This window comes from Macaca mulatta, chromosome 2, assembly GCF_049350105.2.
Source record: "Macaca mulatta isolate MMU2019108-1 chromosome 2, T2T-MMU8v2.0, whole genome shotgun sequence".
Classification (NCBI taxonomy): Eukaryota; Metazoa; Chordata; class Mammalia; order Primates; family Cercopithecidae; genus Macaca; species Macaca mulatta.
In genome coordinates this window covers 80,446,267-80,468,625 of record NC_133407.1, presented here as the reverse complement: position 1 = coordinate 80,468,625, position 22,359 = coordinate 80,446,267, and the positions used below count along the sequence as shown (strand labels likewise).

Here is a 22,359-nt window from a genome sequence, read left to right as displayed (position 1 = left end):
AAGAAGATATACAAATGGCCAAGAAGTATATGAAAAACTATTCAATTTCACTGATCATCGGGGAAATACAAATGAAAATCACTAGAAGGTATTACCTACCCCAGTTAGAATGGCTGTTATCAAAAAGACAAAAAGTAACAAATGCTAGTGAGGATGTGGAGATGGGGGAATGCCACTACACTGTTGAGAGGAATCTGAAGTAGGATAGTAACTGTAGAAAACAGTGTGGAAGTTCCTCAATAAACTGAAAATAGAACTGCCATATGATCCAGCAGTCCCACTGCTGGGTATATATATTCATAAAAAGGAAACCAGTACGTTGAAGAGGTACCAGTACTCCCACCTTTATTATAGCACTATTCACAACAGCCAAGATATGGAATCAAACTAAGTGTCTATCAGTGGATAAACAGACAAAGAAAATGTGGTTTACATATACAATGAAATATCATTCATCCATAAAATCCTTTTTCATTTTGGATCTGAACCCTCAAATGTGAACAAATTAAATGTAGATAAAAGCCAAAGTGGAGTTAGCTTAATTGCACTCTTCTCCAAAGTTTATCTCCTGCCCTGTGGTACCCAAGTTAAGTAAAGAATCAGCAGGAACTCCTGCAGACTCCTCTGCTCTTTTTCCCCTTCTTTCCCTACCTTTTCTCCTTTGCACAGCAGGATCATTCATAGGTAAAACCTACTACCTTCTCTAGGTTCCCTCTGACTGTGGATAAGAGTTGATAGTGTGAGGAGAAGGAAGACTGGAGAGATGTGGGAGGGCCCTCGCTACAGCTCCTGTGGGGATAGTAATAAAGAAATTAAAATCCCATTGGTATTAAGTAAGCTGGCCTTTCTCCCCTTTACTTGTTCCTGTTTCAATGGATGTTAGTAATATTCTCTAAAAGTTCAAAGTAATGGGTGGCCACACATCCTATATGAGGACTACCTCCATACATTGCTTATTTGTCAGTCATTCTGGTCTGATTCTATGAATCCAGGCTTGTCTATCTTACACACTGCTAGAGTGGGGTAAGATAATTTCCACTCCTGCTCCTCTTCCCATACTTTAAAAAAATAATACAAGGTATAAAAAGAAAAACAATATATATAGTTACCCTGCCCCACATTTATCCAGTTTCAACCCAACCATTATGATATATAAATGCTTTCATTAGTTTCTTGTGAATGTTTCTAGACATTCTTTATGGAAATATAAATAATACAGAACAATATACATTGTTCTACTCCTTGTTTTTTTTGATAGAGAGGGATTGAGTTGAATCTGTAGATTAATATGGGGAGCATTGCCATTTAAACAATAGGATGTCTGATCTATGGACATGAGATATCATTCCATTTGTTTAGATTTTTATTTCAGCAATGTTTCCCAGTTTTCAGTATATCACTTTTGCTCTTATTAAATTTGTTCTTATGCATTTTTTTCTTTTTGATGCTGTTTTAAATGGAATTGTTCCTTAATTTCACTTCTGCATATTTTATGCTAGTATATGAAAATATATTTTTATGTGTTGATCTTGTATCATGCACATTTGTTGATTTTTATTAGTTCTAATAGTTTTTAAAAGCGTATTTTTAAGAATTTTCTACACACAAAATCATGTCATCTGCAAATAGATATTTTACATTTCTTTCAATAGTGATGCCTGCTGTTTGTTTATTTATTTGTTTATTTTGACACAGGGTCTCATTCTCTTGCCCAGGCTGAAGTTCAGTGGTGCGATCATGGCTCACTGCAGCCTCGATCTTCAGGGCTCCAACAATCCTTCCACCTCAGCCTCCTGACAAGCTGGGACTACAGACATGTGTCACCATGCCCAGATAATTTTTGTATTTTTTGTAGAGACGCGTTTTCTTCATGTTGCCCAGGCTGGTCTCGAACTCCTGGTCTCAAGTGATCCGCCTACTTTGGCCTCCCAAATTGCTGGGATTACAGCCATGGCCACCCTGCTCAGCTACATGCTTTTTATTTTCTTATCTCATTGCTCTGTCTGGAACCTCTAGTACAAGGTTGAATAGAAGTGATGTGAACAGACATCCTGTCTTATTCTTGATTTTAGGGGGAAAGCTTTGACTACTTCACAATTAAGTGTGATTTGAGCTGTGGGTTTTTAGTAGATTCCCCTTACCAGGTGAGGAAGTTCTTTTATATTTCTAGTTTGTTCAGCGATCTTATTGTGAAAGGTTGTTGGATTTTTTCAAGTGCCTTTTTCTGTGTCTATTGAGATGATCATGTGGTTTTTGTCCTTTATTCTATTGACATGGTGTATTACATTGTTTTTGGATGTTGAATCAACCTGTTTTCCTGAGATAAAATCCACCTGACCGTAGTGTATAATTAATCCTTTGCATATGTTGTTAGATTTAGTTTCCTAGTATTTTGTAGAAGATCTTTACATCTATACTTATAAGAAATATTATCCTGTAGTTTTTTTTTTTTTTCTTGTGGTATCTTCAGATTATTTTGTATCATGGCAACTTTGGCCTAATGGAATGAGGTAGGAAGTGGTCTCTCTTCTATATTTTGGAGAAATTGTGAACACTTTATATGAATTTTTCTTTAAAAATTTGATATAATTCACTAAAACAATTTGGGCCTGGGTTTTTCTTTGTGGGAAGTTTTAAAATAACTAATCCAATCTCTACTTATGATATGTCTAATTTGAGAAACTAACTTCTCAGATTTTCTATTTCTTGAGAAGGTAGTTTCAGTAATTCATGTCATTCTAGTAATTTGTTCATCTGTTATCTAATTTGTTATCCTACAATTGCTCAAAGGATTCCCTTTTCCTCTTTTTTATTCTGTAGGGTCAGTAAAGAGGTCCTTTCTTTCATTTTTGATTCCAGTAATTTGAATCTTCCCAGTTTTTAAACATACATCTAACTTGAGGTTTTGTCATTTTGACCTTTTCAAAGAATGTAATTTTGCTATCATTGATTTTCTCTGTTGTTTGTCTGTTTTTTACTTTATTATTATATATCTATACTAATCTTTATTATTGCTATCCTTCTACTTGTTTTAGGTTTAGTTTGATCTTGCTTAAGGTGGGAAGTGAATTGATTGACGTAGAATCTTTTTTCTTTTTTACTACAGGCATTGGCAGCTATAATTTCCCTTTATCACTGTATAGCTACATTTCATAAGTATTGTCTAATTTTTTCATGATTTTTTCTTTGACTCATTGCTTATTTTAAAGTGTGCAAGTTACTTTTCTTAGGTTTTTTTTTTAGAGCACTTTTAGTTTTGCAGCAAAATTGTGAGGAAGGTACAGATATTTCCCATACAACCCCTCTTGTCACACATAGATACACACATACATAATCTTCCTTATTATCAACATTACCCACCAGTATGGTACATTTGTTATAATTGATGAACCTACATTGATGCATTATGGTCACCCAAAGTCCGTAGTTTACATCAGGGTTCACTCTTGGTGTTGAACATTCTTTGGGTTGGGATAAATATATAATGCAATGTATCCACCATCATAATATCATACAGAGTATTTTCATTATTCTGAAAATTCTCTGTTCTGCCTCTCTGTTCCAACCCTTGCCAATCACTGATCTTTTTAATATCTCTACAGTTTTGCCTTTTCCAGAATACAGTATAGTTGGAATCATGTGATATATAGCCTTTTCAGATTGGCTTCTGTCACTTAGTAATATGCATTTAAGATTCCTCCATGGTTTTTATAGCTTGCAGCTCATTTCTTTTTAGGGTTGTATAATATTCCATTGTTTGGATGTACCATGGTTCATTGATATAATCACCTATTGAAGGACATGCAATTGCCTCCAAGTTTTGGCAATTATGAGTAAAGCGGCATTAAACATCTATGTGCATATTTTTCTGTGGATGTAAGTTTTCAGCTCTTTTGATTGGATACTAAGGAGCATTATTACTGGATGATTGTTGCTGGATCATATGGTAGGAGTATGTTTAGTTTTGTAATTTTTTTTCAAATTGTTTTCAAATTGTTTTTCAAAGTGCCTATATTATTTTGCATTCCCACCAGCCATGAATAAGAGTTCCAGTAGCTCCACATCCTCATCAGCAATTGATATAATCACTGTTTTGAAATTTGGCCATTCTAACAAGTGTGTAGTGGTATTTCATTGTTTTAATTTGTGTCTCCCAAATGATATGATGTGAAGTATCTTTTTATATGCTCATTTTTCATCTGTGTATATTCTTTGGTGGGGTGCTTCTTAAGATCCTTAAACCATTTTTAATTGGGTTATTTGCTTATCATTGACTTTCAAGTGTTCTTTGTATATTTTAGGTAACAGCTTTTTAATCAGATAAGTCTTTTGTAAATATTTTACTTTAGTATTAGCTTATCTTCTCATTCTCTTAACATTGCCTTTTGTAGAGCAGAAAATTTCAATTTTAATACGGTTTAGCTTATCAATTATTTCTCTCATAGAAGATGTTTTGTTGTATCTAAAATGTGATCGCCAAAGCCAAGGCAATTTAGATTTTCTCCTGTGTTTTCTTCAAGGAGTTTTATAGTTTTGCATTTTACATTTAGATCCATGATCTATTTTGAGTTAATTTTTGTGAAGAGTGTAAGGTCTACATCTCTTATTTTATCTGTCTTTTATTATTATTATTTGCATGTGAATGTCTACTTGTTTGAACCTTATTTGTTGAAAATACTATATTTTCTTCATTGTATTGCCTTTGCTCATTTGTCAAAGGTCAGTTGATGTCTTTGTGTGGGTCTGTGTCTGGACTCCCTGCTCTGCTTCACTGAGCTATTCTTTTACCAGTACCAGGTTATCTAAAATACTATAGCTTTATTGTAAGTCTTTAAGTTGGGTCTTGTCAGTCCTCCAATTTTGTTTTTCTCTTTCAATATTACATTGGGTATTTGGGGTCTTTTCCCTTTCTATTTACAATTTAGAATTAGTTTTTCAATATCCACAAAATAATTTCCTGGAATTTTTATTGAAATTGCATTGGGTCTTCATCACATTGGGAAGAACTAACATCTTGACAATTTTGAGTCTTTCTATTCATGAACATAAAACATTTAATTACTTAGTTCTTTGATGTTCATCAGTTTTGTAGTTTTCTGCATGTAGATTTGGTATTATACTGTTAAATTAAAATTTCACTTATTCATTGCTATATATAGGAAAACAATTTATTAAGCTTATTCTTCATATATATTCTGCAATCTTAGTATAATCACTTATTAGTTCCAGGAGAGTTTTTTATTGTTATTTTGAATTTTCAACATTGATGATCATGCCATCTGTGAAAGAAGACAATTTTATTTCTTACTTTCCAATCTGTATACTTTTTATCTCCTTTTCATGTTTTATTGCATCGGCTAGGAATTCCAGCACAACATTGCAAAGAAGTGGTGAGACGGGATCCTTGGTTTGTTTTTGATATTAGTGAGAAAGTTTACAGTTTCTTACCATTAAGTATGATGTTAGCTGTAAGATTTTTGTAGATTGTTTTCATCAAGTTGACAAAGTTTTCCTTTATTCCTAGTTGACTGAGAGTTTTCATCATGCTGGTTTTGTCAAATGCTTTCCCCCAGTCTATTGATATGATCATGTGATTTTTCTTTTTTAGTCTGTCAATGTGATGAATTGCAATAATTTATTTTCAGATGTGAACCTGTCTTGCCTACATGGAATAAATCCCACTTGATTGTGGCATATAATTTTTTATACATTGTTGGATTTTATTTACTAATATTTTGTTGAGGATTTTTGCATTTGTGTTTATGAAAGATATTGGTTTGCTCTTTAGTTTTCTTGTAATAACTATCTGGTATTGTTGTTAGGGTAATGCTGGTCTTATTGGAAGAATTAGGCTGTATTCATTCTGCTAATGACTTCTAAAAATATTAAAGATAATTTGTATAATTTCTTCTTTAAATGTTTGGTAGAATTCACCAGAACACATCTGGCCTGCTGCTTTCTGTTTTGGGAGGTTATTAATTGATTCAATTTTTTGCTAGACCTGGGACTATTCAGATTGTCTGTTTCTTCTTGTGTGAGTTTTGGCAAACTATGTCTTTCAAGGAATTAGTTCATTTAATGTTAGTTAGCAAATTTGTGCATATAAAGTTGTTCATAGTACTCTTTTTTTTTTTTTTTTTTTTGACACGGAGTCTCACTCTGTCACCCAGGTTGGAGTGCAGTGGCACGATCTCGGCTCACTGCAAGCTCCACCTCCTGGGTTCATGCCATTCTCCTGCCTCAGCCTCCTGAGTAGCTGGGACTACAGGCGCCCGCCATCACGCCCAACTTACATATATATATGTGTGTGTGTGTGTGTGTGTGTATATATGTATGTGTATATATATACATACACATATATATAGTATTTTTAGTAGAGACGGGGTTTCACTGTGTTAGCCAGGATGGTCTTGATCTCCTGACCTTGTGATCTGCTTGCATTGGCCTCTCAAAGTGCTGGGATTACAGGCATCAGCCACTGCGCCTGGTGTGTTCGTAGTATTCTTTAATTATCCTTTTAATGTTCATGCAATATATAGTGATATTCCCTATTCTTTTTTGATAATAGTAATTGATGTCTTCTCTCTTTGTTTTTAGCTATCTTGACTACAACTTAGCGATTTTATTGATCTTTTCAAGAACCAGCTTTAGGTTACATTGTTTTTTCTATTGATTTTATGTTTTGAATTTCATTAATGACTCCTCTAACTTTTTAATTCTATTTTTCTGCTTACTTTGGATTTAATTTGCTCTTTTTTTTCAAGTTTTCGAAAGTGGAAACTTAGATGTTTGAGTTTAGATCTTTCCTTTTTTCTTATATATGCATTCAATGCTATAAATATCTCCCTAAGCACTGCTTTTGCTATATCCCACACATTCTAATAAGATGTGTTATTTTAATATCCAACTGTGTAAATATATTAAGTTGTGTTAGACTATGGATGTTCCAAGTGATTATTTGTATACTTGAATTAATGCTTGTCATATTTGTTGCTATTTCCTTTTGCTGCCTTTGTTCTTTGTTCCTATGTTTGTTTTCTGCTCTTTGCCTTTTGTGGTTTTCATTGAGCATTTTATGTTCCATTTTCTCTTCTTTCTGAGCATATCAGTTTTGCTTCTTTCTTTTTACACTTTTTAGTGGTTGCCCTAGTTTGCAATATACATTTACACCAAATCCAAGTCCACTTTAGAATAACACTATTCTGCTTCACAGGTAGTATGAGTACCCTATAATAACAAAATAATCTTGATATTTCTTTTCCATTACTTGTATAATTGCTGTGATTCATTCCAATTATATATAAGCATGTAAAAAATCTATACACATATTAGCATACATAAGTGAATACACTATTGCTATTATTTTGAACAAACTATTATCTTTAAGAATAAGAAAAATAAATGTTTTTATTTTACTGTTAGTTATTATTTTCCAATGTTATTTCTTTCTTTATGATGATCCAAGTTTTTGAGCTATATTACTTTCCTTCCCTATCCTTTTCTTGCAAAGCAGGTCTAGTAGCAATAAACCACTGTAATTTTTCTTTATCTGAGAAAGTCTTTTTTTCTCCTTCACTTTTGTAGCATAATTTCACAGAGTACAGAATTCTAGGTTGGTGAGATTTTTTTTTTTTTTTTCCTCTCAAGACATGAAAAATTTTACCCTACTCTCCTCTTGCTTGCCTGGTTTCAGAGGAGAAGTTGGATATAATTCTTACCTGTGTTCCTCTAGAAATAAGGTGATTTTTTTCCTCTCACTTCCTTCAGAATTTTTCTTTTATATTTCATTTTAGCACTTATCCTGATTCATTTTCCCTTAGCCTTCTGGATCTGTGATTTGGTGTCCCACATTAATTTGGAAAAAAAATCTAAAGCATTATTATTTTAAATATTTCTCCATTTATTTCACTTTTTTTCTCCTTCTAGTGTTCTGTTTATGTTTATGTTATACCTTTTATAGTTGTCACACACTCTCTGAATATTCTGTTCTGGTTTTTTTGTTTTTTGTTTTTTGTTTTCTACTTTTTGGTCTGTTCTTGAAGCAGCATCATTGTCTGGGGTAAATACTTAAGGTTCGTTGTCTCATGCCAGGGAAATCTAGGACAAGAAGTGAGTTTAAGAGTGGAAGTTTAGAAGATGGCCGAATAGGAACAGCTCCAGTCTCCAACTCCCAGCGCGAGCGACACAGAAGACTGGTGATTTCTGCATTTTCAACTGAGGTACTGGGTTCATCTCACTGGGGAGTGCCAGACGATCGGTGCTGGTCAGCTGCTGCAGCCCAACCAGCGAGAGCTGAAGCAGGGCGAGGCATTGCCTCACCTGGGAAGCACAAGGGGGAAGGGAATCCCTTTACCTAGCCAGGGGAACTGAGACACACAACACCTGGAAAATCGGGTAACTCCCACCCCAATACTGCACTTTAAGCAAACAGGCACACCAGGAGATCATATGCCACACCTGGCCTGGAGGGTCCCACACCCACAGAGCCTCCCTCATTGCTAGTACAGCAGTCTGTGATCTACCTGCAAGGCAGAAGCGAGGCTGGGGGAGGGGCGCCCGCCATTGCTGAGGCTTAAGTAGGTAAACAAAGCCACTGGGAAGCTCGAACTGGGTGGAGCTCACAGCAGATCAAGGAAACCTGCCTGTCTCTGTAGACTCCACCTCTGGGGACAGGGCACAGTAAACAATAACAATCGCAGCAGAAAACTCTGCAGACGCAAACGACTCTGTCTGACAGCTTTGAAGAAAGCAGTGGATCTCCCAACACGGAGGCTGAGATCTGAGAAGGGACAGACTGCCTGCTCAAGTGGGTCCCTGACCCCTGAGCAGCCTAACTGGGAGACATCCCCCACTAGGGGCAGTCTGACACCCCACACCTCACAGGGTGGAGTACACCCCTGAGAGGAAGCTTCCGAAGCTTCCAAAGCAAGAATCAGACAGGTACACTCGCTGTTCAGAAATATTCTATCTTCTGCAGCCTCTGCTGCTGATACCCAGGCAAACAGGGTCTGGAGTGGACCTCAAGCAATCTCCAACAGACCTACAGCTGAGGGTCCTGACTGTTAGAAGGAAAACTATCAAACAGGAAGGACACCTACACCAAAACCCCATCAGTACATCACCATCATCAAACACCAGAGGCAGATAAAACCACAAAGATGGGGAAAAAGCAGGGCAGAAAAGCTGGAAATTCAAAAAATAAGAGCACATCTCCCCTGGCAAAGGAGTGCAGCTCATCGCCAGCAACGGATCAAAGCTGGACGGAGAATGATTTTGATGAGATGAGAGAAGAAGGCTTCAGTCCATCAAATTTCTCAGAGCTAAAGGAGGAATTACGTACCCAGCACAAAGAAACTAAAAATCTTGAAAAAAAAGTGGAAGAATTGATGGCTAGAGTAATCAATGCAGAGAAGGTCATAAACGAAATGAAAGAGATGAAAACCATGACACGAGAAATACGTGACAAATGCACAAGCTTCAGTAACCGACTCGATCAACTGGAAGAAAGAGTATCAGCGATTGAGGATCAAATGAATGAAATGAAGAGAGAAGAGAAACCAAAAGAAAAAAGAAGAAAAAGAAATGAACAAAGCCTGCAAGAAGTATGTGATTATGTAAAAAGACCAAATCTACGTCTGATTGGGGTGCCTGAAAGTGAGGGGGAAAATGGAACCAAGTTGGAAAACACACTTCAGGATATCATCCAGGAGAACTTCCCCAACCTAGTAGGGCAGGCCAACATTCAAATCCAGGAAATACAGAGAACGCCACAAAGATACTCCTCGAGAAGAGCAACTCCAAGACACATAATTGCCAGATTCACCAAAGTTGAAATGAAGGAAAAAATCTTAAGGGCAGCCAGAGAGAAAGGTCGGGTTACCCACAAAGGGAAGCCCATCAGACTAACAGCAGATCTCTCGGCAGAAACTCTCCAAGCCAGAAGAGAGTGGGGGCCAATATTCAACATTCTTAAAGAAAAGAATTTTCAACCCAGAATTTCATATCCAGCCAAACTAAGTTTCATAAGTGAAGGAGAAATAAAATCCTTTACAGATAAGCAAATGCTTAGAGATTTTGTCACCACTAGGCCTGCCTTACAAGAGACCCTGAAGGAAGCACTAAACATGGAAAGGAACAACCGGTACCAGCCATTGCAAAAACATGCCAAAATGTAAAGACCATCGAGGCTAGGAAGAAACTGCATCAACTAACGAGCAAAATAACCACTTAATATCATAATGGCAGGATCAAGTTCACACATAACAATCTTAACCTTAAATGTAAATGGACTAAATGCTCCAATTAAAAGACACAGACTGGCAAACTGGATAAACAGTCAAGACCCATCAGTCTGCTGTATTCAGGAGACCCATCTCACATGCAGAGACATACATAGGCTCAAAATAAAGGGATGGAGGAAGATTTACCAAGCAAATGGAGAACAAAAAAAAGCGGGGGTTGCAATACTAGTCTCTGATAAAACAGACTTTAAACCATCAAAGACCAAAAGAGACAAAGAAGGCCATTACATAATGGTAAAGGGATCAATTCAACAGGAAGAGCTAACTATCCTAAATATATATGCACCCAATACAGGAGCACCCAGATTCATCAAGCAAGTCCTTAGAGACTTACAAAGAGACTTAGACTCCCATACAATAATAATGGGAGACTTCAACACTCCACTGTCAACATTAGACAGATCAACAAGACAGAAAGTTAACAAGGATATCCAGGAATTGAACTCATCTCTGCAGCAAGCAGACCTAATAGACATCTATAGAACTCTCCACCCCAAATCAACAGAATATACATTCTTCTCAGCACCACATCGTACTTACTCCAAAATTGACCATGTAATTGGAAGTAAAGTACTCCTCAGCAAATGTACAAGAACAGAAATTATAACAAACTGTCTCTCAGACCACAGTGCAATCAAACTAGAACTCAGGACTAGGAAACTCAATCAAAACCACTCAACTCCATGGAAACTGAACAACCTACTCCTGAATGACTACTGGGTACATAACGAAATGAAGGCAGAAATAAAGATGTTCTTTGAAACCAATGAGAACAAAGATACAACATACCAGAATCTCTGGGACACATTTAAAGCAGTGTGTAGAGGGAAATTTATAGCACTAAATGCCCACAAGAGACAGCAGAAAAGATCTAAAATTGACACTCTAACATCGCAATTAAAAGAACTAGAGAAGCAAGAGCAAACACATTCGAAAGCTAGCAGAAGGCAAGAAATAACTAAGATCAGAGCAGAACTGAAGGAGATAGAAACACAAAAAACCCTCCAAAAAATCTGTGAATCCAGGAGTTGGTTTTTTGAAAAGATCAACAAAATTGACAGACCACTAGCAAGACTAATAAAGAAGAAAAGAGAGAAGAATCAAATCCACGCAATTAAAAATGATAAAGGGGATATCACCACCAACCCCACAGAAATACAAACTACCATCAGAGAATACTATAAACACCTCTACGCAAATAAACTGGAAAATCTAGAAGAAGTGGATAATTTCCTGGACACTTACACTCTTCCAAGACTAAACCAGGAAGAAGTTGAATCCCTGAATAGACCAATAGCAGGCTCTGAAATTGAGGCAATAATTAATAGCCTACCAACCAAAAAAAGTCCAGGACCAGATGGATTCACAGCTGAATTCTACCAGACGTACAAGGAGGAGTTGGTACCATTCCTTCTGAAACTATTCCAATCAATAGAAAAAGAGGGAATCCTCCCTAACTCATTTTATGAGGCCAACATCATCCTGATACCAAAGCCTGGCAGAGACACAACCAAAAAAGAGAATTTTAGACCAATATCCCTGATGAACATCGATGCAAAAATCCTCAATAAAGTACTGGCAAACCGGATTCAGCAACACATCAAAAAGCTTATCCACCATGATCAAGTGGGCTTCATCCCTGGGATGCAAGGCTGGTTCAACATTCGCAAATCAATAAACATAATCCAGCATATAAACAGAACCAAAGACAAGAACCACATGATTATCTCAATAGATGCAGAAAAGGCTTTTGACAAAATTCAACATCCCTTCATGCTAAAAACGCTCAATAAATTCGGTATTGATGGAACGTACCTCAAAATAATAAGAGCTATCTATGACAAACCCACAGCCAATATCATACTGAATGGGCAAAAACTGGAAAAATTCCCTTTGAAAACTGGCACAACACAGGGATGCCCTCTCTCACCACTCCTATTCAACATAGTGTTGGAAGTTCTGGCTAGGGCAATTAGGCAAGAGAAAGAAATCAAGGGTATTCAGTTAGGAAAAGAAGAAGTCAAATTGTCCCTCTTTGCAGATGACATGATTGTATATTTAGAAAACCCCATTGTCTCAGCCCAAAATCTCCTTAAGCTGATAAGCAACTTCAGCAAAGTCTCAGGATACAAAATTAATGTGCAAAAATCACAAGCATTCTTATACACCAGTAACAGACAAACAGAGAGCCAAATCAGGAATGAACTTCCATTCACAATTGCTTCAAAGAGAATAAAATACCTAGGAATCCAACTTACAAGGGATGTAAAGGACCTCTTCAAGGAGAACTACAAACCACTGCTCAGTGAAATCAAAGAGGACACAAACAAATGGAAGAACATACCATGCTCATGGATAGGAAGAATCAATATCGTGAAAATGGCCATACTGCCCAATGTTATTTATAGATTCAATGCCATCCCCATCAAGCTACCAACGACTTTCTTCACAGAATTGGAAAAAACTGGTTTAAAGTTCATATGGAACCAAAAAAGAGCCCGCATCTCCAAGACAATCCTAAGTCAAAAGAACAAAGCTGGAGGCATCATGCTACCTGACTTCAAACTATACTACAAGGCTACAGTAACCAAAACAGCATGGTACTGGTACCAAAACAGAGATATAGACCAATGGAACAGAACAGAGTCCTCAGAAATAATACCACACATCTACAGCCATCTGATCTTTGACAAACCTGAGAGAAACAAGAAATGGGGAAAGGATTCCCTATTTAATAAATGGTGCTGGGAAAATTGGCTAGCCGTAAGTAGAAAGCTGAAACTGGATCCTTTCCTTACTCCTTATACGAAAATTAATTCAAGATGGATTAGAGACTTAAATGTTAGGCCTAATACCATAAAAATCCTAGAGGAAAACCTAGGTAGTCCATTCAGGACATAGGCATGGGCAAAGACTTCATGTCTAAAACACCAAAAGCAACAGCAGCAAAAGCCAAAATTGACAAATGGGATCTAATTAAACTAAAGAGCTTCTGCACAGCAAAAGAAACTACCATCAGAGTGAACAGGCAACCTATAGAATGGGAGAAAATTTTTGCAATCTACTCATCTGACAAAGGGCTAATATCCAGAACCTACAAAGAACTCAAACAAATTTACAAGAAAAAAACAAACAACCCCATCAAAAAGTGGGCAAAGGATATGAACAGACATTTCTCAAAAGAAGACATTCATACAGCCAACAGACACATGAAAAAATGCTCATCATCACTGGCCATCAGAGAAATGCAAATCAAAACCACAATGAGATACCATCTCACACCAGTTAGAATGGCGATCATTAAAAAGTCAGGAAACAACAGGTGCTGGAGAGGCTGTGGACAAATAGGAACACTTTTACACTGTTGGTGGGATTGTAAACTAGTTCAACCATTATGGAAAACAGTATGGCGATTCCTCAAGGATCTAGAACTAGATGTACCATATGACCCAGCCATCCCATTACTGGGTATATACCCAAAGGATTATAAATTATGCTGCTATAAAGACACATGCACATGTATGTTTATTGCAGCACTATTCACAATAGCAAAGACTTGGAATCAACCCAAATGTCCATCAGTGACAGATTGGATTAAGAAAATGTGGCACATATACACCATGGAATACTATGCAGCCATCAAAAAGGATGAGTTTGTGTCCTTTGTAGGGACATGGATGCAGCTGGAAACCATCATTCTTAGCAAACTATCACAAGAACAGAAAACCAAACACCACATGTTCTCACTCATAGGTGGGAACTGAACAATGAGATCACTTGGACTCAGGAAGGGGAACATCACACACCGGGGCCTATCATGGGGAGGGGGGAGGGGGGAGGGGGGAGGGATTGCATTGGGAGTTATACCTGATGTAAATGACGAGTTGATGGGTGCAGCACACCAACAAGGCACAAGTATACATATGTAACAAACCTGCACGTTATGCACATGTACCCTACAACTTAAAGTATAATAATAATAAATAAATTAAAAAAAAAAAAAGAGTGGATGTTTAATAGGCAAAAGAAAGAGAATAGCTTTCTCTTCTGCAGAGAGAGAGGGGCTCCCGAGCAGGTCCTCCAGTTCTGTGATGAAATGCACCGGGTTTTATAGACAAGCTTGAGGAGGTGGTGTCTGATTTACATAGGGCTCAAAAGGTTGGTCGTTGGACCAGGTGTGCCATTTACATAGCAGGTGAAGAAGCTGGCTACCCCACCGTAATCTTTTATCATGCAAATGAGTTCTCTACCTGTCCTGTTACATTAGGTCTGTTCCTTACTGTTCACACGGTTGACAAAGAAAGGGAAGATGGAGTCCCATGTTGAACATGTCTGGCCTCCAGGTGGCCTTTTCCTATTGTCAAAGCTGCTGGCATTTACCTGTGAAAGCTTCTAGCTTGCTTTTCTATATCTGCAGTTCGATTTTTCAGGCTGCATTTTGTTTGAAAAAAAAAATGATTTGAGGTTGCTTTTTGGTAAAAGGGAAGCCTTACAGAGGACTTTCTTACTGTGATGGTTAATACTGAGTGTCAACTTGATTGGATTGAAGCATGCAAAGTATTGATCCTGGGTATGTCTGTTCGGGTGTTGGTGTTGCCAAGGAGATTAACATTTGAGTCAGTGGGCTAGGAAAGGCAGACCCACTCTTAATCTGGGTGGGCACCATCTGTGCTGTATGCAGCCTTCATCCTTCTCCTGTGCTTTCTCCTGTGCTGTATGCTTCTGCCCTCAAACATCAGACTCCAAGTTCTGCAGCTTTGGGACTCAGACTGGCTTCCTTGCTTCTCAGCTTGCAGATGGCCTATTGTGGTACCTTGTGATCATGTGATCATACTACTTAATAAACTCATATATATATATATATATATATGTATATGTATGTATATCCTACTAGTTGGTCCCTCTAGAGAACCCTAATACACTTACCCTCACTAACTGCCTAAATAATTTCTTTTAAGCTACTGTATCATTCTCATTACTTGTCGTTTTGAAGGTTTTTATTGTTATAGCCTCAAGCTCAGAGATTCTTTCCTCAGCTGTGTCCAGTCTACTAATAAGCTCATCAAAAGCATTCTTCACTTCTGTCACAGTGTTTTTGATCTGTAGCATTTCTCTTTGCTTCTTTCCTAGGATTTCCATCTCTATGCTCACATTTGCCCATCTGTTCTTGCATGCTGTCTACTTGATCTATTAGAGCCCTTAGCGTGTTTTTCATTGTTGTTTAAAATTTCAGGTTCAATCATTTCAAAATCCCTGCCATATCTGGTTCTGATGCTTACTCTATTTCTTCAAATTCTTTTTTTTTTTCCTCGTAATTTTTTCTTCATAGTTAGAAACGATTTACCATGTAAATGGAACTGCTGAAAATAGGCCTTCAGTAATATCTCGTTAAGGGACGAGGGGTGGGAAAGCATTCTGTGGACTTATGATTAGATCTCAATGTTTTAGTGAGCCTCTGGACTATGTCTCTGGACTGTGAACCTCCCAATAGTCTCAATTTCTCAGTCCCCCTTCCTTTCCATGAGATAAGATGGCTAGATTTGGGTATTTCCCTTCCCACATGTCAGTTAGGCTCTGACGAAACCTCAGCAGGCAAGGCTCTGTTTGAATAGCTTCTCCTGAGGGCAGGCCTTGTTAAAGAGCAGAGTACTCTGGTGTATTTCCTCTCCCTGTACTTGAAACACAAGGGAAGTCTTCCTCCAGTATTTACTATGAGAACCTGGTCATTACTCTTGCAGGTTAAACTCATATACCCCACCTCTTCTTGACAGGATTCCATTGGGATATACAAGTCTCAGATTTGTCCTCTCTGAGCCTCCAGCAATTTATCAATCATAGTTCAGGTTTTTATACCTGGCACTGGTTCCTGCAGCAGTACTGCTTGTAAGTCTCTGCTATGGTAAGCCACGAGTCCCTGTATTCATCTTACTGTCTCTCCAGTCTTGTGGGTAGCAGTTTGTTCTGTATCCTCACCTCTCTGATGAATCCTAGAAAATTTGTTATTTTTCAGTCTGTTCAGTTTTTTAACTTGTTAGAAAACTGGATGGAGCAGAGACTTCCAGGCTCCTTATATGGAGTATTAAAAGTAGATTTAAGAACCGTTAAATCCTTCTCCTTGCTTCCTTACATAATATATTGTGGAGATCCTTTCACTTTAGAGCATAAAGAATACTTTGTTTTAGTCTGTTTTTATATTTTTATTACCTTCTGTTGTATGAATATATCATCATTTATTTAAACCTTCACCTTTTAATGGATATTTGGGTTGTTCCCAGTCTTTTGCTATTACAAACAGTGGTTGAAAGAATAGATATATCTAGATTTAATTTTACATAGGTGGAAATGTATATAAATTAAATTCCTAGGTCGAACATCAGAGGACATACATGTTTGCAATTAGATGTTTGAAAGCTTGAATTTCTCTTGCTTGTGACTGTACATGTTGACCTTTCCATTAGCAAAGTAAGTGTTTTCCCACATTTTGACAGATTCTGTCATTAAAATTTTGTGGTTTTAAACATCTAATAAATAAAAAGATATTTCATGGTAGTTCCAATTCATAAGTCATATATTTGGAGTGACATAGAACTCATACATCTAATAGTTATTTTTATTTCCACTGTATGCCTCTTGGTGTCTTTTGCATCTTGTTCCATTGATTACATTATCTTTTTTTTTTTTAATTTATTTATTATTATTATACTTTAAGTTGTAGGGTACATGTGCATAACGTGCAGGTTTGTTACATATGTATACTTGTGTCATGTTGGTGTGCTGCACCCATCAACTCGTCATTTACATCAGGTATAACTCCCAGAGCAATCCCTCCCCCCTACCCCTTCCCCATGATAGGCCCCGGTGTGTGATGTTCCTCTTCCCGAGTCCAAGTGATCTCATTGTTCAGTTCCCACCTATGAGTGAGAACATGTGGTGTTTGGTTTTCTGTTCTTGTGATAGTTTGCTAAGAATGATGGTTTCCAGCTGCATCCATGTCCCTACAAAGGACACAAACTCATCCTTTTTGATGGCTGCATAGTATTCCATGGTGTATATGTGCCACATTTTCTTAATCCAATCTGTCACTGAGACATTTGGGTTGATTCCAAGTCTTTGCTATTGTGAATAGTGCCGCAATAAACATACATGTGCATGTGTCTTTATAGCAGCATAACTTATAGTCCTTTGGGTATATACCCAGTAATGGGATGGCTGGGTCATATGGTACATCTAGTTCTAGATCCTTGAGGAATCGCCATACGGTTTTCCATAATGGTTGAACTAGTTTACAATCCCACCAACAGTGTAAAAGTGTTCCTATTTCTCCACATCCTCTCCAGCACCTGTTGTTTCCTGACTTTTTAATGATCGCCATTCTAACTGGTGTGAGATGGTATCTCATTGTGGTTTTGATTTGCATTTCTCTGATGGCCAGTGATGATGAGCATTTTTTCATGTGTCTGTTGGCTGTATGAATGTCTTCTTTTGAGAAATGTCTGTTCATATCCTTTGCCCATATTTGATGGGGTTGTTTGTTTTTTTCTTGTAAATTTGTTTGAGTTCTTTGTAGGTTCTGGATATTAGCCCTTTGTCAGATGAGTAGATTGCAAAAATTTTCTCCCATTCTGTAGGTTGCCTGTTCACTCTGATGGTAGTTTCTTTTGCTGTGCAGAAGCTCTTTAGTTTAATTAGATCCCATTTGTCAATTTTGGCTTTTGCTGCTGTTGCTTTTGGTGTTTTAGACATGAAGTCTTTGCCCATGCCTATGTCCTGAATGGACTACCTAGGTTTTCCTCTAGGATTTTTATGGTATTAGGCCTAACATTTAAGTCTCTAATCCATCTTGAATTAATTTTCGTATAAGGAGTAAGGAAAGGATCCAGTTTCAGCTTTCTACTTATGGCTAGCCAATTTTCTCAGCACCATTTATTAAATAGGGAATCCTTTCCCCATTTCTTGTTTCTCTCAGGTTTGTCAAAGATCAGATGGCTGTAGATGTGTGGTATTATTCCTGAGGACTCTGTTCTGTTCCATTGGTCTATATCTCTGTTTTGGTACCAGTACCATGCTGTTTTGGTTACTGTAGCCTTGTAGTATAGTTCGAAGTCAGGTAGCGTGATGCCTCCAGCTTTGTTCTTTTGACTTAGGATTGTCTTGGAGATATGGGCTCTTTTTTGGTTCCATATGAACTTTAAAGCAGTTTTTTCCAATTCTGTAAAGAAACTCATTGGTAGCTTGATGGGGATGGCATTGAATCTATAAATTACCTTGGGCAGTATGGCCATTTTCATGATATTGATTCTTCCTATCCATGAGCATGGTATGTTCTTCCATTTGTTTGTGTCCTCTTTGATTTCACTGAGCAGTGGTTTGTAGTTCTCCTTGAAGAGGTCCTTTACATCCCTTGTAAGTTGGATTCCTAGGTATTTTATTCTCTTTGAAGCAATTGTGAATGGAAGTTCATTCCTGATTTGGCTCTCTGTTTGTCTGTTACTGGTGTATAAGAATGCTTGTGATTTTTGCACATTAATTTTGTATCCTGAGACTTTGCTGAAGTTGCTTATCAGCTTAAGGAGATTTTGGGCTGAGACAATGGGGTTTTCTAAATATACAATCATGTCATCTGCAAAGAGGGACAATTTGACTTCTTCTTTTCCTAACTGAATACCCTTGATTTCTTTCTCTTGCCTAATTGCCCTAGCCAGAACTTCCAACACTATGTTGAATAGGAGTGGTGAGAGAGGGCATCCCTGTGTTGTGCCAGTTTTCAAAGGGAATTTTTCCAGGTTTTGCCCATTCAGTATGATATTGGCTGTGGGTTTGTCATAGATAGCTCTTATTATTTTGAGGTACGTTCCATTATACCGAATTTATTGAGCGTTTTTAGCATGAAGGGATGTTGAATTTTGTCAAAAGCCTTTTCTGCATCTATTGAGATAATCATGTGGTTCTTGTCTTTGGTTCTGTTTATATGCTGGATTATGTTTATTGATTTGCGAATGTTGAACCAGCCTTGCATCCCAGGGATGAAGCTCACTTGATCATGGTGGATAAGCTTTTTGATGTGCTGCTTAATCCGGTTTGCCAGTATTTTATTGAGGATTTTTGCATCAATGTTCATCAGGGATATTGGTCTAAAATTCTCTTTTTTGGTTGTGTCTCTGCCAGGCTTTGGTATCAGGATGATGTTGGCCTCATAAAATGAGTTAGGGAGGATTCCCTCTTTTTCTATTGATTGGAATAGTTTCAGAAGGAATGGTACCAACTCCTCCTTGTACGTCTGGTAGAATTCAGCTGTGAATCCATCTGGTCCTGGACGTTTTTTGGTTGGTAGGCTATTAATTATTGCCTCAATTTCAGAGCCTGCTATTGGTCTATTCAGGGATTCAACTTCTTCCTGGTTTAGCCTTGGAAGAGTGTAAGTGTCCAGGAAATTATCCACTTCTTCTAGATTTTCCAGTTTATTTGCGTAGAGGTGTTTATAGTATTCTCTGATGGTAGTTTGTATTTCTGTGGGGTTGGTGGTGATATCCCCTTTATCATTTTTAATTGCGTGGATTTGATTCTTCTCTCTTTTCTTCTTTATTAGTCTTGCTAGTGGTCTGTCAATTTTGTTGATCTTTTCAAAAAACCAACTCCTGGACTCACGGATTTTTTGGAGGGTTTTTTGTGTTTCTATCTCCTTCAGTTCTGCTCTGATCTTAGTTATTTCTTGCCTTCTGCTAGCTTTCGAATGTGTTTGCTCTTGCTTCTCTAGTTCTTTTAATTGCGATGTTAGAGTGTCAATTTTAGATCACACACTGCTTTAAATGTGTCCCAGAGACTCTGGTATGTTGTATCTTTGTTCTCATTGGTTTCAAAGAACATCTTTATTTCTGCCTTCATTTCGTTATGTACCCAGTAGTCATTCAGGAGCAGGTTGTTCAGTTTCCATGTAGTTGAGCGGTTTTGATTGAGTTTCCTAGTCCTGAGTTCTAGTTTGATTGCACTGTGGTCTGAGAGACAGTTTGTTATAATTTCTGTTCTTGTACATTTGCTGAGGAGTGCTTTACTTCCAATTACGTGGTCAATTTTGCAGTAAGTACGATGTGGTGCTGAGAAGAATGTATATTCTGTTGATTTGGGGTGGAGAGTTCTATAGATGTCTATTAGGTCTGCTTGCTGCAGAGGTGAGTTCAATTCCTGGATATCCTTGTTAACTTTCTGTCTCGTTGATCTGTCTAATGTTGACAGTGGAGTGTTGAAGTCTCCCATTATTATTGTATGGGAGTCTAAGTCTCTTTGTAAGTCTCTAAGGACTTGCTTGATGAATCTGGGTGCTCCTGTATTGGGTGCATATATATTTAGGTTAGTTAGCTCTTCCTGTTGAATTGATCCCTTTACCATTATGTAATGGCCTTCTTTGTCTCTTTTGATCTTTGATGGTTTAAAGTCTGTTTTATCAGAGACTAGTATTGCAACCCCCGCTTTTTTTTGTTCTCCATTTGCTTGGTAAATCTTCCTCCATCCCTTTATTTTGAGCCTATGTATGTCTCTGCATGTGAGATGGGTCTCCTGAATACAGCAGACTGATGGGTCTTGACTGTTTATCCAGTTTGCCAGTCTGTGTCTTTTAATTGGAGCATTTAGTCCATTTACATTTAAGGTTAAGATTGTTATGTGTGAACTTGATCCTGCCATTATGATATTAAGTGGTTATTTTGCTCGTTAGTTGATGCAGTTTCTTCCTAGCCTCGATGGTCTTTACATTTTGGCATGTTTTTGCAATGGCTGGTACTGGTTGTTCCTTTCCATGTTTAGTGCTTCCTTCAGGGTCTCTTGTAAGGCAGGCCTAGTGGTGACAAAATCTCTAAGCATTTGCTTATCTGTAAAGGATTTTATTTCTCCTTCACTTATGAAACTTAGTTTGGCTGGATATGAAATTCTGGGTTGAAAATTCTTTTCTTTGGTTTTTTTTTTATAATTTTTTTTAATTTATTTATTATTATTATACTTTAAGTTGTAGGGTACATGTGCATAACGTGCAGGTTTGTTACATATGTATACCTGTGTCATGTTGCTGTGCTGCACCCATCAACTCGTCATTTACATCAGGTATAACTCCCAATGCAATCCCTCCCCCCTCCCTGCTCCCCATGATAGGCCCCGGTGTGTGATGTTCCCGTCTCTGAGTCCAAGTGATCTCATTGTTCAGTTCCCACCTATGAGTGAGAACATGTGGTGTTTGGTTTTCTGTTCTTGTGATAGTTTGCTAAGAATGATGGTTTCCAGCTGCATCCATGTCCCTACAAAGGACACAAACTCATCCTTTTTGATGGCTGCATAGTATTCCATGGTGTATATGTGCCACATTTTCTTAATCCAATCTGTCACTGATGGACATTTGGGTTGATTCCAAGTCTTTGCTATTGTGAATAGTGCTGCAATAAACATACGTGTGCATGTGTCTTTATAGCAGCATAATTTATAATCCTTTGGGTATATACCCAGTAATGGGATGGCTGGGTCATATGATACATCTTGTTCTAGATCCTTGAGGAATTGCCATACTGTTTTCCATAATGGTTGAACTAGTTTACAATCCCACCAACAGTGTAAAAGTGTTCCTATTTCTCCACATCCTCTCCAGCATCTGTTGTTTCCTGACTTTTTAATGATCGCCATTCTAACTGGTGTGAGATGGTATCTCATTGTGGTTTTGATTTGCATTTCTCTGATGGCCAGTGATGATGAGCATTTTTTCATGTGTCTGTTGGCTGTATGAATGTCTGAACTCAAACAAATTTACAAGAAAAAAACAAACAACCCCATCAGAAAGTGGGCAAAGGATATGAACAGACATTTCTTAAAATTCTTTTCTTTAAGAATGTTGAATATTGGCCCCCACTCTCTTCTGGCTTGGAGAGTTTCTGCCGAGAGATCTGCTGTTAGTCTGATGGGCTTCCCTTTGTGGGTAACCCGACCTTTCTCTCTGGCTGCCCTTAAGATTTTTTCCTGCATTTCAACTTTGGTGAATCTGGCAATTATGTGTCTTGGAGTTGCTCTTCTCGAGGAGTATCTT

At 37.7% G+C, this 22,359-nt stretch overlaps 1 protein-coding gene across 1 annotated transcript in view; it reads right to left on the bottom strand.

Moving 5' to 3' along the window:
• Positions 1-15,440, bottom strand: part of LOC721629 (uncharacterized) — a 46,360-nt gene extending 30,920 nt beyond the window's left edge. The window contains 1 exon segment of the mRNA XM_077994101.1: positions 15,281-15,440. Coding sequence (XP_077850227.1) covers positions 15,281-15,440 — 160 coding nt within the window.
• Between the last annotated feature and the right edge of the window lie 6,919 nt (positions 15,441-22,359).